Source organism: Equus caballus, chromosome 17 (genome assembly GCF_041296265.1).
Source record: "Equus caballus isolate H_3958 breed thoroughbred chromosome 17, TB-T2T, whole genome shotgun sequence".
In the NCBI taxonomy this organism is placed as follows: domain Eukaryota; kingdom Metazoa; phylum Chordata; class Mammalia; order Perissodactyla; family Equidae; genus Equus; species Equus caballus.
Window position 1 is genome coordinate 31,523,001 of NC_091700.1, and position 19,037 is coordinate 31,542,037.

Below are 19,037 nucleotides of genomic sequence, written 5' to 3' on the forward strand. Positions count from 1 at the left end.
ATAATTCCCCTTAGCATTTGAAGTACATATATCTAGATAATAAATAAAGGTACTTGTTTACAGGTTTGAATTGGATGCCCTTACAGGTGATAAAGGCATGATTTCCTTTATCTGTTACATTGGAATTTCCTTTACAATAAGCATCATGTCCAATTTCCTCTCTTTTTGAAGCATTCTGTTGCCCGTGATGTCTTCTGTTTTGCTCGCCACTGTGTCATCCACACCTAGCACAGGGTCCAGCACATAGTATAGATATTTATTAATTTCTTATTGAGTTAATTCATGAGTAAGAGTAAAACACAATCCCCCAGATGATTTGATTTATTTTTACTCTGATAAAATATATATAACATAAAATGCGCCATTTTAAGTGTATAGTTTGGTGGCATTAATTACATTGACAGTGTTGTATAACCATCATCATTATTTATTTCCAAAAATTTTCAACATCCCAGAAAATAACTCTGTACCCCCTAAGCAGTATTTCCCTATATCTCCCTCCCCCAGACTCTGGGTACCTCTAATCCACTTTTTGTCTATGATTTGCCTGTTCTCAATATTTCATATAAGTAGAATTATAAAATTATCCTTTTGTGTCAGGTTTATTTCACTTAACATACTGTTTTCAAGGTCCGTCCATGTTGCAACGTGTATCAGAACTTCATTCCTTTTTATGGTTGAATGATAATCCATTTTATGTATAGAACCACATTTTGTTTATTCATTAATCTATTGATGGACACTTGAGTTTTTTCACCTTCTGACTATGGTGAATAATGTTATTAACATTGGCTACAAATATCTATTTGAGTCTCTACTTTCCATTCTTTTAGGCATATACCTAGGAGTGGAATTGCTGAGCCATGTGGTCATTCTATGCTTAACTTTTCAAGGAATTGCAAAACAATTTTCCACAATGGCAGCACCATTTTACATTTCCATGAAGAATGAACAAGGGTTCCAATTTCGCCATAGCCTCTCCAACACTTATATTCTTTTTTTTATTTGTTGTTGTTGTTGTTTTAAATTTTAGCCACCCTAGTGAGAATGAAGAAGTATCTCCTGGTTTTGATTTGTATTTCCCTAATGATTAATGGTGTTGAGCATCTTTTCATGCACCTATTATTGGCCATTCATATATCCTCTTTGGAGAAATGTCTGTTCACATCCTTTCCCATTTTTAAATTGGGTTTTTGTTGTTGTTGAGTTGTAGGTGTTCTTTATTATTCTGGATATTAAACCCTTATCAGGTATATGATTTACGAAGATTTTATCCCATTCTGTGAGTTATTTTTATTCTCTCAATAGTGTCCTCTGATGCACAAAAGTTTTTAATATTAATGATGTCTAGTTTATTTAGTTTCGTTATTGTTGATTGTGCTTTTGATATCCTATTTATGAACCCATGGCCAAATCTAAGCTCATGAAGATTTTCTCCTGTGTTTTCTTGTAATGGTTTTATAGTTTTAGTTCCTAAATTAAGATAGTTGGTCCATTTTGAGTTAATTTATTATATGGTGTGAGATGGGGATTCACTGTCATTCTTTTGCATGTGGATATTTGGTTTTCCCAGCACTATTTGTTGAAGAGAGTATTCTTTTCCCATTGAATGAATGGTCTTGCTACCCTTGTTGAAATCAGTTGAGCACATATTCCCAAGATAATTTCTAATGCAAAAGTAGTTCCTGTACATTAAGAGAAAAACAATTTTAGCATACAAGGTTAAATAAAATTTCTCCTTACCTCATATTTTCACTACCTAGGAGTAATAACAATTGATCATTTAATATGTAGCCTTTCAAACTATATTTCTATACATAAATGCAAAGTTATTTCTCTTTTTATTAGTATAAACAAACATTGCGGTTATCGCAGTAGTAGTTTAAAAATTGCTTTTCCCAGTTGATACTCTAGAGTTGCACTGTCCAATAAAAATATAATGTGAGACATGTACAATTTAAAGTTTTCTAATAACCACATTTAAAAAGGTTAAAAAGGTGAGATTAATTTTAATAATATATTTTATTTAAACTAAATATAATTTCAACATGTAGTCAATATAAAAAATAATTGAGATATTTTACATACTTTTTTTGTACTCTTTCAAATCATGTGTATACCGTTACCCCAGAAAAAAACACTTTAATCATGTATATATTTTATACTTAGAACACATATCAGTTCATACTAGCCACATTAGAAGTCCTTATAATAGCCACATGTGACAAGTAGATACTATATTGGTCACCACAGCTCCTCCCTCCATCTATGAATATCTATATGTAGTCCAAAGTAGAAGAGGCTGTTCCAGAAGCCCAGAATATTGTAGGTCTTTAAGCAAAGATCAGCTACTCATGTGTCAGAGATTCTTGTCCTGGATTAAAAAAGATGACGGCCAAGTTTCTCTCCAACACTAACACTGTTATACTGCCTTATACACCTATTGCTGTGTGATTACTCATGAATAAATATGAAATATTTAATATAACTGTACATAATTCTGCTTCGTGCCAACAAAGCACAACAGGGTCATAGAATTCAAGATTTAATACTGGAAGTTCCTTTTATTCTTTAGTAGTAACATAGATACATAGCATAGAGTAATTTATTTTTTTGCCAAGGCGTGAGTTGAGATCATATGTGCTATGAGTTTGGGATGTGGGAGTGAATAAGCCAAGCAGACAACAAAGCATCAACAGCTCAATGCAGCATGGTTGTTCCCTATTTGTTCTTGAAGACAAGGCAGTTTTCATCATGGTCTTTTGCTGTGGGATATAGTATAAACCTAGGTGGTAGTCACAAAATATGAGTATGAACAAAGGTCTCAGAAATATCTTGAGAAATATTAAATGTCTATTGTACCTGTAGGTTATTTATGAACATTTTTTGAGAAGCTAAACTTGCGTAGTAGCTTAATTCTACCCAGCACTTTTGTGATATAGTTAAATACAGGGTAGAGCTCTCGATACTAATGGTGTAATTTCCTTTATATTTATATTTTACTGTATCATGTTCTTAAATTATAAAGTTTTGAGGATCACTCTACTGATACACCTATTTTTAGTTCTAAAATAGTGACATTCAAAAACCGTCATCAAAGGAGTGACACGAACAGTACAGTATAACTTAAAGACAAAATAGTAGTGCATCAGTCATGGCTCAGACAGGTAGTAAGCCCTGAAGAAATGTGTTCTGTTGAACAAATGCAAATGATCATTTTCGTGATAAATCACAGAATTCAGGGAAAGACAGTCTTTGTTATTTCATTGATTCCAGACCAGTACAGGATTTTGTTTTATTGTTTTTAAGTTTTAAAAGTTCTTGTTCTATCAAACTTTAATTTCAAGAACTGAAGTTCTTCAAAACCATAATATTATTAAATCTTAAATTGCATATTTGAATGTGGAAAACACTAACTTTTTAAAATGTTGCATACTTGTTTTTACTTTGTAATTAAAATTTTTAATTTCAAAAGGCACACATCTTGAAAGTTCATTTAAAAAACGCTATTCTAGCTTTGACTGTTTTCCTACCTAAATAGATCTTCAAATATGAAACATTTCCTCTATTTTCTTATTGAATAAAGTTACTTCCTTGAATTCTTCTGATCATTTCTAGTAGCAGATGTTTTCTCAACAAGGAAGAAGTATTGTCACCAACTCAACTTAGCATATAAATATGCTTGTATGTTATATATATTCGTAGTTACAGAAAATGCTCTGTGGAAAAAACATTATCTTGTAAAACTATCCAGATTATTTTTTATTGTAAATACAAACACAGATATATGTGTGTGTGTATATATATATATTCATAAGAATATTTATAATAAAAAGTTGTGTTGAATTTATTTATGTAATTTAGTGATCCACTAAGATCCTGGGAAACCTCCTTATATTTGTCTTTTTATGATACACCAGCTTTTATATTTAAAAATATTTATTTAAAAAATATTTTAAAATATTTATAAATATATATAAAAAATATTTAAAAATAAATATATTTCCATATCGCTCAATGGTTTTTCTGTGGTTCAGCCTCATATCAAGAATCTCTTTGAAGTGATTATTAATTATTCATTTCTTAGATTCAATTTTTCCTATACTGCTTTTAGTAAGATGTTCATAAAAATAAGCAATGAAAATGAAAAAAAGTACTTTCAATACTTGCATATACATTTTCATTAGTTTATTTTTTGCATACATTGAAAACGTTTCTCGTCTCTGTTTTTCTCTCTACTTAGTATTTTTTTACTTCGGTCCTTGTACTTAATATTAATAACTTCTTTAACTTATTGCACAGAATGTATAAGCAGGCCAGTTATAATGAACACTCGTTATGAAAATTTTTGAGGACCATACCTACTTCTTTCGTGGCAGTTAATGATAAGTAGACTCTAAGGATATAGGAAGTGAAAAATCAGTTCTGGAGTTCCAGAAGACTTAAAATCTCATTTTAACCACCCATTTTACCTTGAAATATTTTCCATATTTTCAGAGATTTTGACATGGATTGAGTCTCTAAAAACATTAAATTGGTTTAATTAGTAATATACAAAGCAAAAGGGAATGAGAAATGTGCATTGAGCTGACATGGAGGAGGAAAAACTGATGGGGAAAAAAGTCACGTCCTGGGTCTGAGATTTCTGCTAGGTCATCTAACTACCATAAAGTGATTGTGAAGAGAACATAGGGATTTCATTGTCATCCTTCTGGAACCTATTTGTCTTCAAAGTGTTTAGTTTCAAAGAGTCCTTAACTTGATATCCAGTTCTCTGAAAAAGTCCTTCATCTTGAGGAAATTTTATGCATCCATGTAGAAGAGTTAAAAAATTGTGACAAAACTGTCTAAAGACTTGCGAGCTCTCTGCAGGCTTTCAAACCCAGTTGAGTATGTTTCCTCATGAAGATGAAAATTTGGTGCCTATGTTTAATTTACACCTTTTCTTATGGCTGTTGAATTTCTTTAGTAGTGGAGTAAGTGAATGTATGTGTGTTTTCTCAAGTGGCAAAGACTTTCTGGAATGATTTGTAGATAAGATTTTAAAATCCACTTTTTTCCTGTCATTACCAAGGGATTGTCTTTGTTGAAATGACAATAAATTATCCCCTTATATACATTCTCATGTATCCATTTTCCTTGTTTTAGGTAATTCTCTAATTCTACACGTCAGAGAGATTGTTAGAGAGCTAGGACTGTGATTGAAGTCTCCTCTCCTTGTCCAGCTATGTCCCACTTGTTAATTCTCAGCATTGTTTATACCTCAGCGACCACGAGAGACTCGGGTCTTCCTCTGTGCCATGTACTTTTTCTTGTCACAACGTTTTACATATCTCCCCTTTCAGTATTTTACCTAATTGTTCTTTTGAAACTCCTAGAATAGTAATTTGCATTTAAGAAATAGTTTTTGAAATGCAAAAACAAATATGTGTCAGTGTAAAAGAATATAATCATTGCCCAACCTAATTTGTTACTCACATTTTTTTTACACATTCATTATAAGTTGACACTTGTAGTCTTACAAAAATACCATTTATGGGAATGAAATATCATTTCAGAGCTGAAGATGACCTTAGGAATGGCCACTTTAGAAGTGGAGACTTCAGTAATTATTTTGTAAATTATGATATATAATTGTGATGCAATAGTATGCTATTTTGCAAATGAGTAGAAGGAAGTTTAAATAACTGAACAGTTTGAAGAAACATTTACACATCACTTAACCAATAAATTACTTCATGCCGGCAAGTTGGATACTTTGAGATTTGTATGTGTACAGTGTTGTTAAGAGGGAGAAATGCCCTAAGTCAGTGGGTCTCAACACTAACTTCCCATCAGAATCATTTGGGAAGCTTTAAAATAATACCAATCCCTGGGCCCTCTCCTTAGAATTATTCTGATATGATTGGTACTTTTTAACAACTCCCCTGTTGATTCTTTCGGTTAGCCAGACTTGAGGACCACAGATATAAGCAATACCTTAGATTTGGGAGGATTAAATTTAGTTCAACAACAAAAATACATTGAGAATGTACAGTATGTCAGACGCTTGCTACTTACTAGGTATGCATAGTTAAGTAAAACAAGATCGTTCCTTTCAGTGAGGAGTTTATGATCTAGTGGGGAGACGTGTAAGTAAATCACTGTAAAATGTAAATAATTGTGTTTCTCAGGGACTGTTTTGTGATTAATAAAAGTAACCAAATGTTGAGAAAATGATGATTTAGGCTTGATCCCATTTCCTGTTTCCAAAGTTTTAAAATTATTTCTTTTACATACTTTAAGATTTATTACTTTGCCAGTATAAACTCTTTTTTTAATTTTTTTTTTAAGATTGGCACCTGAGATAACATCTGTTGCCAATCTTTTTTTTTTTTCCTTCTTCTTCTTCTCCCCAAAGCCCCCCAGTACATAGTTGTATATTCTAGACCTGCATATACAGGACCTTCTGGTTGTGCTGTGTGGGACGCCACCTCAGCATGGCCTGGTGAACAGTGTCATGTCCGCATCCAGGATCCAAACCCACGAAACCCTGGACCGCCGAAGTGGAGTGTGCGAACTTAACCACTCGCCCCGCGCGAGACCCTCACCATAAACTCGTTACACTACTGCCCTTTTCCATAGGAGTAAGGCCTAAAAATCCAAGTATAGCTTGGGATAACCAGAGCAGAATATGCCATTTGTTATACTTTTCCCATAGGGTACTTTTTCCTTGGCATTCCATTTTTTCCCTTACATTAAGCATTTTTGTATTCTACGCAATATTGTGTACCATATTTTACTGAGGGTGTAGAGCGATTGGATTTTTCAGCTAAAGATGCCCTCAAATTGATTATCTACGCAACTTTTACAACTGTCATTCAGAAGTCATGAAACAAGCTTTAGAAACCATATTCAGGGGCCGAGCCCAGTAGGGTAGTGGTTAAGTTTACGCACTCCACTTTGGTGGCCTGGGGTTCGCGGTTCAGATCCAGGGTGTGTACCTACACACCACTCATCAAGCCAAGCTTGGCAGCATCCCATATACAAAATAGAGGAAGATGGCACAGGTGTTAACTCAGTGAAACTCTTCCTCAAGCAAAAAGAGGAAGATTGGCACCTGCTGCCAATCGTAAAAAAACAAAAAAAAATGTAGAAAAAGAGTTTATTTTGGCAAAGTAATAAATCTTAAAGCATGTAAAAGAAATAATTTAAAACGCTCAATGCCAATCTTCCTCACCAAAAAGGAAAGAAAAAGGAAAAACCCACATTCAATCCTGACATTTTCTGAGAGGGGAAAATATACTTTATAGGTGAGGAATATTTATTGTCCCTTTTTCTCTCTCTTATTTAGTATTTTTTTAAGTAGTTGAAAGAAATAAACTTGTGTTTTCCTCATTGTCTTATGAGATCTGTTTGTTTAAAATTCACCAAAACAATGAGAGACTAAATTAAGTCTCATGCTAAATCCCAGAAAACAGCTGATGAAAACTTATCTTTAAAATTTCTAGTTTTAGTGCTACTTATATGGCTCAAGTCATTACTTCTCATCTCTTCCATTGAAGCAGCCCCCTAGGATGCAGTGGATAGTAGAGTGGGGTTAAAGGTGTGACAGACTGTATATATAGCCCATGCACCCACGTGAGCATGAACATTCTATGCCCTTATGTTTTAAAATACATACTTTACTATATTATTCTTATAGTAGTAAAAATTTTGAATTAAATTGCTTGACCTTTTTTTCTCTCAGATGCCGGGGGATGAATATGTGTATCCTGGTATTTAGTGTGTCTCCTGCCTGAGACTTTTTTTATCTCATACTACAATTTGAAAAATAGAAACTTTAAACCAGCTTTCTTAGACGATAGGTAATATTTTTGTAACCTTACACATTGTTAGTATTAGTTATTGTAGTTAACAGAAGTCATACTTGATAAATTGAAATTATGCAAATAGGTTAGTATAGTTGATGGGGAATTTTGACAACCTTCAAAAACTGAATTATACTCTCTGACATTAAGTGGAATCCACTTTGGCCCTTACGTAGGTCCAGGCCTGCAGAACTGCTCTTGTCCTCCCAGCCATATCACGTTAGTGCATAACCCATAGGGTTCTATGGTAGAGAAGAAAATATTCATCTTTGGCAAGAAAATAACTGATAGAACCTAGAAAAAAAGGTACCGGGAGTATAATATTTTTAAAATTTTGTACAGAAGGATTTATTTTCTTTGTTTTCCAGCTAATGTCACTAAACTAGAATTGAACTCTTACTGCCTTAATGCTGTAGTATAGTCACCATGAAAATTGCATCATCTATTTCTTCTGGCCCTACAGTTACCACAGATGAATAAAATATGGCTCTTCCTTCAAAGACACAGTACCTAAAATCTACTCGTATAATGTGCACATGAAGCACATAAAGAGTAAACTGAGGTTGTAGAGACATATGGAAAATACTATTAAGTAGCTAGTGTTAAACTCTTATGTTAGAAAATTGATAATTACACCTTATGTTGTTTTAAAATCTTATATCACGTGAGTATTTGATACTGCCTACGACTGAAGAAAGAAGAGCAGGACACTTACAGGTGGCAGAAGAATGAGATATTTTTTGAGGAAGATTAGCCCTTAGCTAATATCTGCTGCCAATCCTCCTCTTTTTACTGAGGAAGACTTGCCTTGACCTAACACCCGTGCCCATCTTCCTCTACTTTATATGTGGGATGCCTGCCACAGCATGGCTTGCCAAGCAGTGCCATGTCTGTACCCACGATCTGAACCGGCGAGCCCCAGGCCACCAAAAACGTACACACTTAACCGCTGAGCCACCAGGCCAGCCCTCTCATTCTCTGGTCTACAACCATAGTCAAGGCTCTTCATCCTAAAAACTGTGAACCTATCTTTCCCTCAGCCTCCTATCCTATTTTTTCTTAGCTTTCACCACAAAGTTGTTTGAAAGCCTCTATTCCAGTTACCACTTCTCTTTCTCAGTTCCCTTTCATTCATCGACCCAGGGCAATTGGACTTCCATCCACTGCATCCTAATCGCCAAATCTGGGACCTCTCCTGTGCCCTCATCATCCTGACCTTTCTGACGTGTAGGGAAATTAACAATGTAATAATACACAAGAAGAGTAATAGGTTTCTAATTCTTTTATATAGTTTTTTAATTTTTTTTAAAGATTGGCACCTGAGCTAACAACAGTTGCCGATCTTCTGGTTTTTATTGTCCTGCTTTTTCTCTCCATTTCCCCCCATACATAGTTGTATATTTCAGTTGTGGTCCTTGTAACTGTGGCACGTGGGACGCTGCCTCAGCATGGCCTGACGTGTGCTGCCATGTCCGCGCCCAAGATCCGAACCAGAAAAACTCTGGGCCTGGGCCGCCGGAAGTGCAGCACGAGAATTTGACCACTCAGCCACGGGGCCGGCCCCCCTTATGTATTTTTTAAAAGCCTGAAAAACTTGGAGAATAAAATGAGAAAGTGGCACAATCCCCCCATCACAAAAAGGTCCAAGAAAATTCTCTTGGGAAAGAAGACTTTCGCCTTCCTTTCTTATGTGAGCTGTTCTTTAGGTGAGAAACTCTGAGAAAAGAGCAACTCTGTAACTTCAGGGCTTCTGAGGAAGGTGTTGAAGTCGAATACAAAGCCTGTTGATAGTATTACATTGTCATCCAACACGTGCGGGAATTACATTGTCTGTATTCATAAAAACAATTCTGGAGGAAAAAAAATGGATACATTGCAATGATGAATTTTCATTCAGAGTTTAATATGTCTTCCATATTAAAAACCTCTCTGTAATATGATAAAATTAACTATTTCCTTCTTGGCAGTCTATTAGTCTGCATGCTGTGTGTCTCTTCTGATTCTTCACAGAAACTGTGTTCACTTTACAGTAGTTCCGTAAGTCTAACACTGTTCCAAAAGTAAAACATTTGTTTTTAAAGGAGTTTAAAAATTTGTGTACATAGTTTAAAAGCATATAAGAATAACAACAACAAAATCATACATCTGGTTCATTTCTGAGACACAGTTGAGGCTGCCACTTTGCCCTCTTTTAGCTGTTTCCTATGTTATTGACCAGTATTTTCTAAATAACATTGTTGTACCAACGTTCTTGGTTTTTCAATTTATACGTTTTGACTTTATTATAGCATTTCATTCTTATAACACTGAGACAACACCCTACTAAAAAATAAGGGGAATGGACCTGAAGCTCTGCTCTGAGTTGTTCTGTCCTGACCATAAAGCTTTGCTCACTTCGTTGCAAAGGAATTTCCATCACAGCTTTCTGATCCAATTAAAGAGATCAAGCAAAAAAGAAAGGGGTAAGGGGAATCCCTGCTTTTCCCAGCATTTGCCCACTCTTGATATATTACAATTTTCAAGTGCATCAATATTCCTTGTAAATATCATTTGTATCTGAACAATCCACCATTTTCTTCCTTAAACAACCTTTTTTCCCCTGGAATTAATGGCCTCTTTGCTCTTTATTTGTTGGCTAAGTTTTCTATATGCCTATCACTAAATTTTCCCCAAACTTTCCAATTGGACTAAAAACTTGCTGTAAATATAGTGCACATGCAGTATTCTCTCAGTTCCTGCTTAACAACAGAACGGTTTGCTGAACAGCCCCTGCTTAACAAAACAATAGTCTTTGTACTTCCAATCACCTTTATTTGGAGAGTTCCCATTCCCTCTCTCCTGTTTCAGATCCATTGTTTCTTAGATCTGTGTCTAGCTCTTCTGATTTCTTCCCTTAGAGAACTGTTTAGGATTGTGCACATGTATTTGGTTCTTTCCCACCTCTTGCACTCCATTGCTCCAGTGAGCTGAGGCTTGGTTATGTGACTTTCTTTGACCAGGGAAGTATGAGAAGTGTTACTTCTGGGCAGAAGCTACCAGAGACGGTAAACCCATTCTGTCTTCCCTCCACCTTGGTTGCTGACAGTGTTGTAAACAATGCCTGCGTTGTTGGTCTGGCTCCTGGAGTGAGGGTGATGATGACGCCCAGCAGAACCCAGGCAATGGACATGAACTCGAGCAAGAAATACACCTTTGTTTTTTAAGTCCCTGAGATTTGGGGGCTGTCACAACATAATCTTGTCTCTCCTGTTTTGCTGTTTAGAAGTTTAGTGTCATTCTGATTCATGATTCTTTGTATTAACTTACTTTTTTTCCTGTTAGCCTTTTGCTTAACTCTGGTGTTCTAAAGTTTTATAATGTGCCTTGCTGGGGGTTTTATATCATATTTTTAATTCCTGGGAAAATTTTTAAACTTCTTTGCTAATTTCCTCTCTTCTATGTTCCCTACACACTTTCTATAATTCCTAACTCAAAGGGTCTTGGCCTTTCAATAGAAGATCCTTCAATTTCCTTATCTCTTTGGTTTTTGTTGCATATCTTTATCTTTTTGTTGCATCTCATCTTTTTTCCTATTATCTAGGAGATATCCTCAACTTTTTTTAAGCCTTTTATTATGTTTGCAATATGTTCACATATCTCAACTGTACAGATGTTTTTTCTGTTTCTTTACTATCTCTCATTTTCCAGGTTTCCTTTTCTTGTTGTATTTTTATTGTTTGTTTATTTGTTATTTTTATTTATTATTTGTTATTGTTGTTTATTCGTTATTTCTTGTTTATTTTATTGTTCCTGTTATCCCTTTTCTACTCTTGGTCTATGTCTTTCACATCAGATTTGCAACAGGACTTTAGGTAATAACTTCAAAAGCGGTATTAGTAGCTCAGGCACTAGCTCTTGTGCCAGCTCTAGCACCAGCTCTCGAGCTTCATACAACTCTGGAATTTACTCCAGCTGCAGAGCTAAAGCCAGTGCCAGCTCTGGAACTAGAAGTAGCTCCAGAACCAGCTCCAGAATTAGAGCCAGCTCCAGAGACAGAGGCAATTCCATCATTAACTGTAGCACCAGCTCCAACAGCAGTTCCAGAGCTAGGGTCAATTCCAGAACCAGTCCTAGCAGCGGCTCTGGATCTCCAGCCAGCTTCTGCATTAGCTTCAGAGATAGAGCTAGGGCCAGCTACATAGCTACAGCCAACTCCAGCATGAGCTCTTGTACCAGCTCCAGACTTAGTACCAGCTCCATAACTGGTGTCAGCTCCACATCTGGAGTCATTCCCATCACTAATTCTCACACCAGGTCTGGCACCAGTGCCAGAGTTAAGTCATGTCAGCCCAGACTACAGCCAATTCAACAACAGTTTCTGCACCATGTCTGAGCCACAACCAGCTTTGGTACAGGCTCCAGAAGAGCTAGGGCCAGCGACATACCTAGTGCCAACTCCTGCACCATATCCAACACCAGAGACAGAGTCAGCTCTAGGGCCAGCCCAGGTACCAACTCCAGCGCCAGTTCCACAGCTAGAGCCAAAACCAGCTGTAGCACCAGCTCCTGAGCTACAGGCAGTGCCAGCTCCAGCGCTGAAGATTTCCTTCCCCTCTCTTGGAGTGGCATCTTTTGTCTTTTTTGTAGTTTTGCTTTTTTTTTAAAGGTTGGCACCTGAGCTAACTTCTGTTGCCAATCTTCTTTTTTTTCTTCTTCTTCTCCCCAAAGCTCGCCAGTACATAGTTGTGTATTGTTAGTTGCAGGTCCTTCTGGTTGTGCTGTGTGGGACGCTATCTCACCATGGCCTGATGAGCGGTGCCATGTCTGCGACCAGGATCCCAACCAGCAAAACCCTGGGCCACTGAAGTGAAGTGCATGGACTTAAGCCCTTGGCCGTGGGGCCAGCCCCTGTAGTTTGGTTGTATGTTTCATATACTTTGTGGTTTAGTACATTTTATCTTTTACAATTCACATACAATAAAATTTAAATCTTTTCATTTTTTGCCATCTGTTGCCAATCTTCCACTTTTTGCTTGAGTAAGATTGTCGCTGAGCTAACATCTGTGCCCATCTTCCTCTATTTTTATGTGGGATTCCACCACAGCGTGGTTTGACAAGCGGTGCTAGGTCCACACCCAGGATGGGAACCTGTGAATCCCGGGCCACTGAAGCAGCGTGCACAAACTTAACCATTATGCCAGTAGGTCAGCCCCAAAATTTAAATTCTTAATTAAAAAAAGAGAGTGATATTAGTGATTAAAGGGTCTTCTATCTTTTTTATTTCCTAGCCAATGTATGGAAATGGATTATTTTCTTTTGAATAATGCTATGATATTTGGCTACTTTTCTTAAGTTTTGGTAAGTCTTTCCTTGTCCCTGTTAACTGCATCTTTTTATAATCTTAAAAGTGTGAATGCTTCCCAAGATTCAGCCCAGATCTTTTGTTCCCCTTTCTGCTTATTCTTCTTTGGAGACTTTTGCCTGATGCTGTGCCTTAATCAATATTTCTATGTAAATAATCCCAAATTCTACATTCCTTTTTGATATACCATCATCACTCTAAATCCAACAAATATAAACTGAAGACAGCCTTATGATTTTCCCCAAATGTGTACCTTTCTTGAATATTTTTATAATAATATTACCATTCTCCCTATCATGCATGTTAAAAACCTAATAGCTCCTATTTGACTCCAATCTTCTACTTTAGCCCTTAAATATAGTTTCTCATCCAGTCTTGGCATCTCTTCTTTGTAATGTCTCTTAATTTCATTTCCCTACTCAAAATACTGGTGTAGGCTCCTGTTGCCTCTCCTCTGGAAATACATGAAAAACAATTTCCTACTATTTCCTCTTGCTCAAAAATGACAATTACTCTTCTAAGACATTAATGTCTTGAATGAAGTCTTGTGGTTATACACTTTCATTGGCTTGTTCATCCTTTAAATGCTAGTATTCTTAGCTTAGCTCAGACTTATTTCTACTGTTTCTTTATCAAAGATTGAAAATTAGCATCTCATAGGCTGAAGGCAGCTTACAGATATTTTTTGTTTGATATGAACAGTTTTTAAAACATATTACTCTGGGATGTTTTAGACAGTATAATTTGGAGTGTTTATGTAATACCTGAGTATGTATTTTGTGAAGTATCTTCTTGAAAATCCTATCCATATCAGAAGTTTATACTGATGAAAGAACTTTGGTATACAAACAGTGTCATAAAGAAAATGACGTTTGAGAAGTTGTAAGAATTTATTCTTCAGAGTGGCATGGTTCTTCTTGCAAAAGAATTGGTTTTCTCTTTTAAGTTAATGTCGCAATAAATGTAAGTCTCCTGAGAAATTTGCATATTTTGTGGATTGTGGTTTGCAATAAATATAGGATATCTGATAGGAATGTGCAAAATATCTAAGAGGATGGTAGTAAGTCACTTTGTTAAAATGTAGGAAAAAGAGTTCCCTATAATTGTTTTCAACAGAAATGATTTGAAAGTGTAAATAAGCTCTGTAAAATGCCATAGCAATCTTGTCATTTGGATAAATTTTATTTAAAGGTTATGGTAGCTGGAAAACAATGACTTCACTGAAGACAGAGAGGCCTTTATAAGATCATTACTGTCCCCAGGCTACCACATCTTTTTCCCCAAGTTCTTGATTCTCTCTCCTGGGACATGTAGATTCATCATTTCTTCTTCCATAATTCTCCACAAATTTACTTGGAACAGGGAATATTTACACACCAATTACCCACTTTGGGGACCACATTTATTCCCAGCATGTGTGCAGTGCTTTAAAAGGGGAGGTGATCAGGAATAGAATGACGGGTTGACATGGAGACTGTATTTTTGTGAGCTGAAGTTGTGGGCAGGCAGCTGACCCCCTCTGTGCGGCAAACACTTTCTGAGTAGGAATATTATGTAGGAAAAGTTTAATATGAATGACATGAGAAAGCAATAAGGTTTTTTTATGAAAATACATTAGGGAAGTATTTATTTATAGAACTATTGAAAGGAATATAATTTTCAATTTTAAAAATTACAATTAATAGCTATATAAAAAAGCTAAAATGTTGAAATCACTAGAATAAACCAAAAACCAAAAAAAAAAAATTGTTCAAAGCATACTCTAAATATGCCATTGGAAGAGTATAAAATAAGCAGTATACTGTTCTAGTCTAGCAATCACTTATATTCATAATGATGAGACTGTGGAACTCCGAGATTCATACATATGTTCTAATGTAAATCAGCAAAGAGAGATTACATTTGACTATAGTTTTAATATCTTTTCTTTTTTTAACAAATTTCAAAAGAATTTATTTGTAGCATTTTTTTCTATGTAGTTTTCAGTCATTTGGACTGCACATGTAACTAGAACATTTCATTTCCAAATCTATCCAAATATGTTGTTTATATTTTTAATTTTCGTTTTACAATCTCATTGACAAATCTCTATATTAGGGGCTAAGGTTTTCTATCACAGGTGTTTCTAGTCTGTACACCTACATTACTAGTCATCTGGTCTCTTTTGGAAGGAAACATTGTGGTGAGAGCCCTCTGTACCTGTGACTTTTCATCTCAGTCTGCATCATGCCTGAAACTTGCGAGGAATGCAAAAGCACCTTCTAAACTAAGTAACCAGGGCTACTTCTTAAAATTAGGTTTCTTACAAAATATCGTTTGTTAAAAATCTTGTAAAAAGATTTAGAAATGATATCATGTGGAAGTTATTAACAACATCAACATGAGCCTCAAACCAGATGTTACTTTCATTTAGATGTTCATTTTTCTTATACTTGGTTTGGTTTTTCCTTTTAGGAATGGCAAAATTCTATTCAGAAGAATGCAGGACTTGCATTTATTGAACTCATCAATGAAGGAAGGTAATTAATTTTACAATTTTTAGACAACTAGTCAGTGTACATTTTGTTTCACAGGGCGACTGCTCTTTCCTACATCTGTTCCAAAAAAATATGTAAGAAAATATATTTTAGTTAAATAATTTATCACCCAGGTACTTAAACTTTAAATGAAGAAAGTTTAAAGTGTTAAAAATTTATTTGGGGGAGGAAAAAAAGCATGTATGAAGTAAAAGGACAAACTTTGTAAGGTTTTCGTGAGATTTGAGCCACATAATACTGAGTAGTAAAGTTGTTTTACACAGATCAAGTGAACCCAATCTGCACTCCCATCTGCCACTCCATCTGTTTTCAGAGCCGTGCTCAGTGTTTATTCCCTCAGCCTAGCTCAGTTCAGGGGAAAGAGTTTTGTCTGAACATATCAAGCTCTCTGGTATCCAACTGAAAATGTGAAGGATGTTAAAGATAGGAACTATAGCAATCTAGTTAGAAATTTATATATACCATTGTTAAAATGATGCTGTAAGTAAATTATTTTTGAGCCCATGATTGTATCTATCACTTCATGATAAACAGTTGTTCATTGTGATATTTCTAAAACTTTATTGGCAGTGGATACATTAAGACAGATGTAACTGTAATCATTTGTATCCATTTTGACATCCTTTACAACTTGAGTTTCTTGTGTGATACAGTGTTTTCTTTGGAAAATAATGAATGAATATTTGACACAATCTATTTATGTATTTGAAACCAGATTTAATTAAATTGATAAGGAAATAATACTTACTGTATATAAAATTATCTTTATCAAGGGAGGTGTCATGAAAGAATATTTTGTAAGATATTCTTTGAAAATTAGTTTATGTATGGTATAGGAACCCATTTTTTAAAAAAATTAACAAATTCAGTTTAGTGTTATTGGTTTTCTTCATCAATGTAGTATGTTCTGAGAAATAACCTGTTTTTATAACAATTCATCTTACTGTATATTTCTTATTTAGATACTCCATGACTAAATTATTTTTAGTCATAATAATACAACTCTAAAAATTAAAATAAATTTTGCCTTCACTACAAAGCAAAACATGCAGGAAAATATCAGTTTTCTCTTATAACAAATAATTTTACATAGTAATAACACTCTAGTTCTTATAAAATTTTATTGTGATAAGAATTGCTAATTATTATTTATCTTCAGGTCATTAAAAAGTAGAAGAAAACTTTTGCTTAGGCTACTCATGGTCATATCAATTATAGAAGTCTCTCAATTCACCTACCTGCTCATTTTGCTAGTTTGTTTCAACTGTGAAGTAAAAAACCAAAAATATCTTATCAGCAGTAACTCTCTGAAGAGTTAATAGAATTGAACCTCTAACACTGTGATTGTAGTTATTGTCTTAGAACAGGAGAAGGGTGGAAAATTTTCTTGTTTAGTGGTTAGAGTTTGGGGTTTATTCTGTTTTGTTTTAGGAAAGGAGTTGGAATTATAGAAAGTAGTTATATATTTTATTTAAATTTTAATCCATGAAAACCTCCAAAATGCTCACCATGATATTCATTGTGCCATTCTAGATTCGTATTTCCATTTTTCCTATCAATTGTTCCTCCAATAAAGATGATTTTGGAACAAAAATTGAAACATAGCTAGCTGTAAACATACAAGAACAGATCATGTATACATTAATATAGCAAAATGTCTATACAGCATCTACTGCATACAAAACACTATTATGGGATCTGGGAGAGAAGTGAGTAAGACAAACATGGTTCTGATTTTTTGGGGGAAAGACAAACACTGGACTAGTACATACAGTAATATAAGGGTGCCATCATAGAAGTGGTTAACATTAATGTAAGCATAAGGCAGAGCATTTAATCTAGTCTAGAATGGTTCATTCTCCAAGTGGTGGGGTTATCAGGGTATTCAAAAAGTGTATCTAAGGAGAGCCAATACAATGGAACAAAGATAGTCTTCTTGGCAAAAAGTGCTGGAATAACTGGCCATATACATGCAAGAATATGAATCTAGACACAGACCTTACACCCTTGACAAAAATCAACTCAAAGTGGATAACAGACCTAAATGTAAAATGCAAAACTATATAACTCATAGAAGGTAACATCAGAGAAAATCTAGATGACCTTGGATTTGGTGATGACTCTTTAGATACGATACCAAAGGCATGATTCATGAAAGAAAGATTTGATAAGCTGGACTTCATTAAAATTAAAAGCTTCTTCTTTATGGAAGACAATCTCAAGAGAATGAGAAGACCAGCCACAGACTGGGAGAAAATACTTGCAAAAGATATGTCTGAAGTAGGACTGTTATCTAAAATATACAAAGAACTCTTAAAACTCAACAGTAAGAAGACAAGCAACTTGGTTAGAAAATGGGGCAAAGACCTTAGCAGAAACCTCACCAAAGAAGATAAACAGATGGCAAATAAGCATACAGAAAGATGCTTCACATCATGTGTCATCACGGAAATGCAAAGTAAAACAACAATGAGATACCACTACATATCTATTAAAATGGCCAAAGTCCGGAACAGTGACAATACCAAATGCTGGCAAAGATGTAGAGCAAAAGGAACTCTCATTCTTTACTGATGGGAATGTAGAAGGGTACAGCCACGTTGAAAGACAGGTTGGCGATTTCTTACAAAACTAAACATACTCTTACCATACGATTCAAAAATCATGCTCCTTGCTATCTAGCCAAAGGAGTTTAAAACTTATGTCCTCATAAAAACCTGCATACAGATGTTTATAGCCACTTTATTTATAATTGCCAAAACTTGGAAGCAACCAAGATGTCCCTCAGTTGATGAGTGGATAAATAAACACCCATTTATTTAGATTATACATCCACACAATGGAATATATATTATTCAGTGCTAAAAAGAAATGGGCTATCAAGCCATGAAAAGACATGCAGGGACCTTAATTGCATGTTACTAAATGAAAGAAGCTAATGTGAAAAGGCTACATACTGTATGATTCTAACCATATGACATTCTGGAAAAGGCAAAACCATGGAGTCAATGAAAAGATCAGTGGGTGCCAAGAACCGGTTGGGGAAGGGAAGGTTGAATAGGTGGAGCACAGAAGAATTTAAGGGCAGTGAATCTAGTCTGTATGATGCTATAATAGTGGATAAATGTCATTATACAGTTGTCCAAATCCATAGACTATACAACACCAAGAGTGAAGCCTAGTGTAAACTATGGGCTTTGGTTGATAATACTGTATTAATGTAGTTTCATTATTTGTAACAATTGTACCATTCTGGTGGGGGATGGTGATAATGGAGGAGGTGATGTGAGGGGAACCTAAAACTGCTCT

The 19,037-nt window shown here is 35.1% G+C and overlaps 1 protein-coding gene across 13 annotated transcripts in view; it reads left to right on the top strand.

Annotated features, from left to right (window-relative positions):
* The window catches only part of NBEA (neurobeachin), a 671,317-nt gene that overhangs the window by 335,164 nt on the left and 317,116 nt on the right, over positions 1-19,037 (top strand). For all 13 annotated transcript variants that reach the window (XM_070240236.1, XM_070240226.1, XM_070240227.1 and 10 more), the window contains one exon: positions 15,646-15,710. In XM_070240236.1, the coding sequence (XP_070096337.1) occupies positions 15,646-15,710 (65 nt within the window). The remainder of the gene's footprint in view (positions 1-15,645; positions 15,711-19,037) is intronic.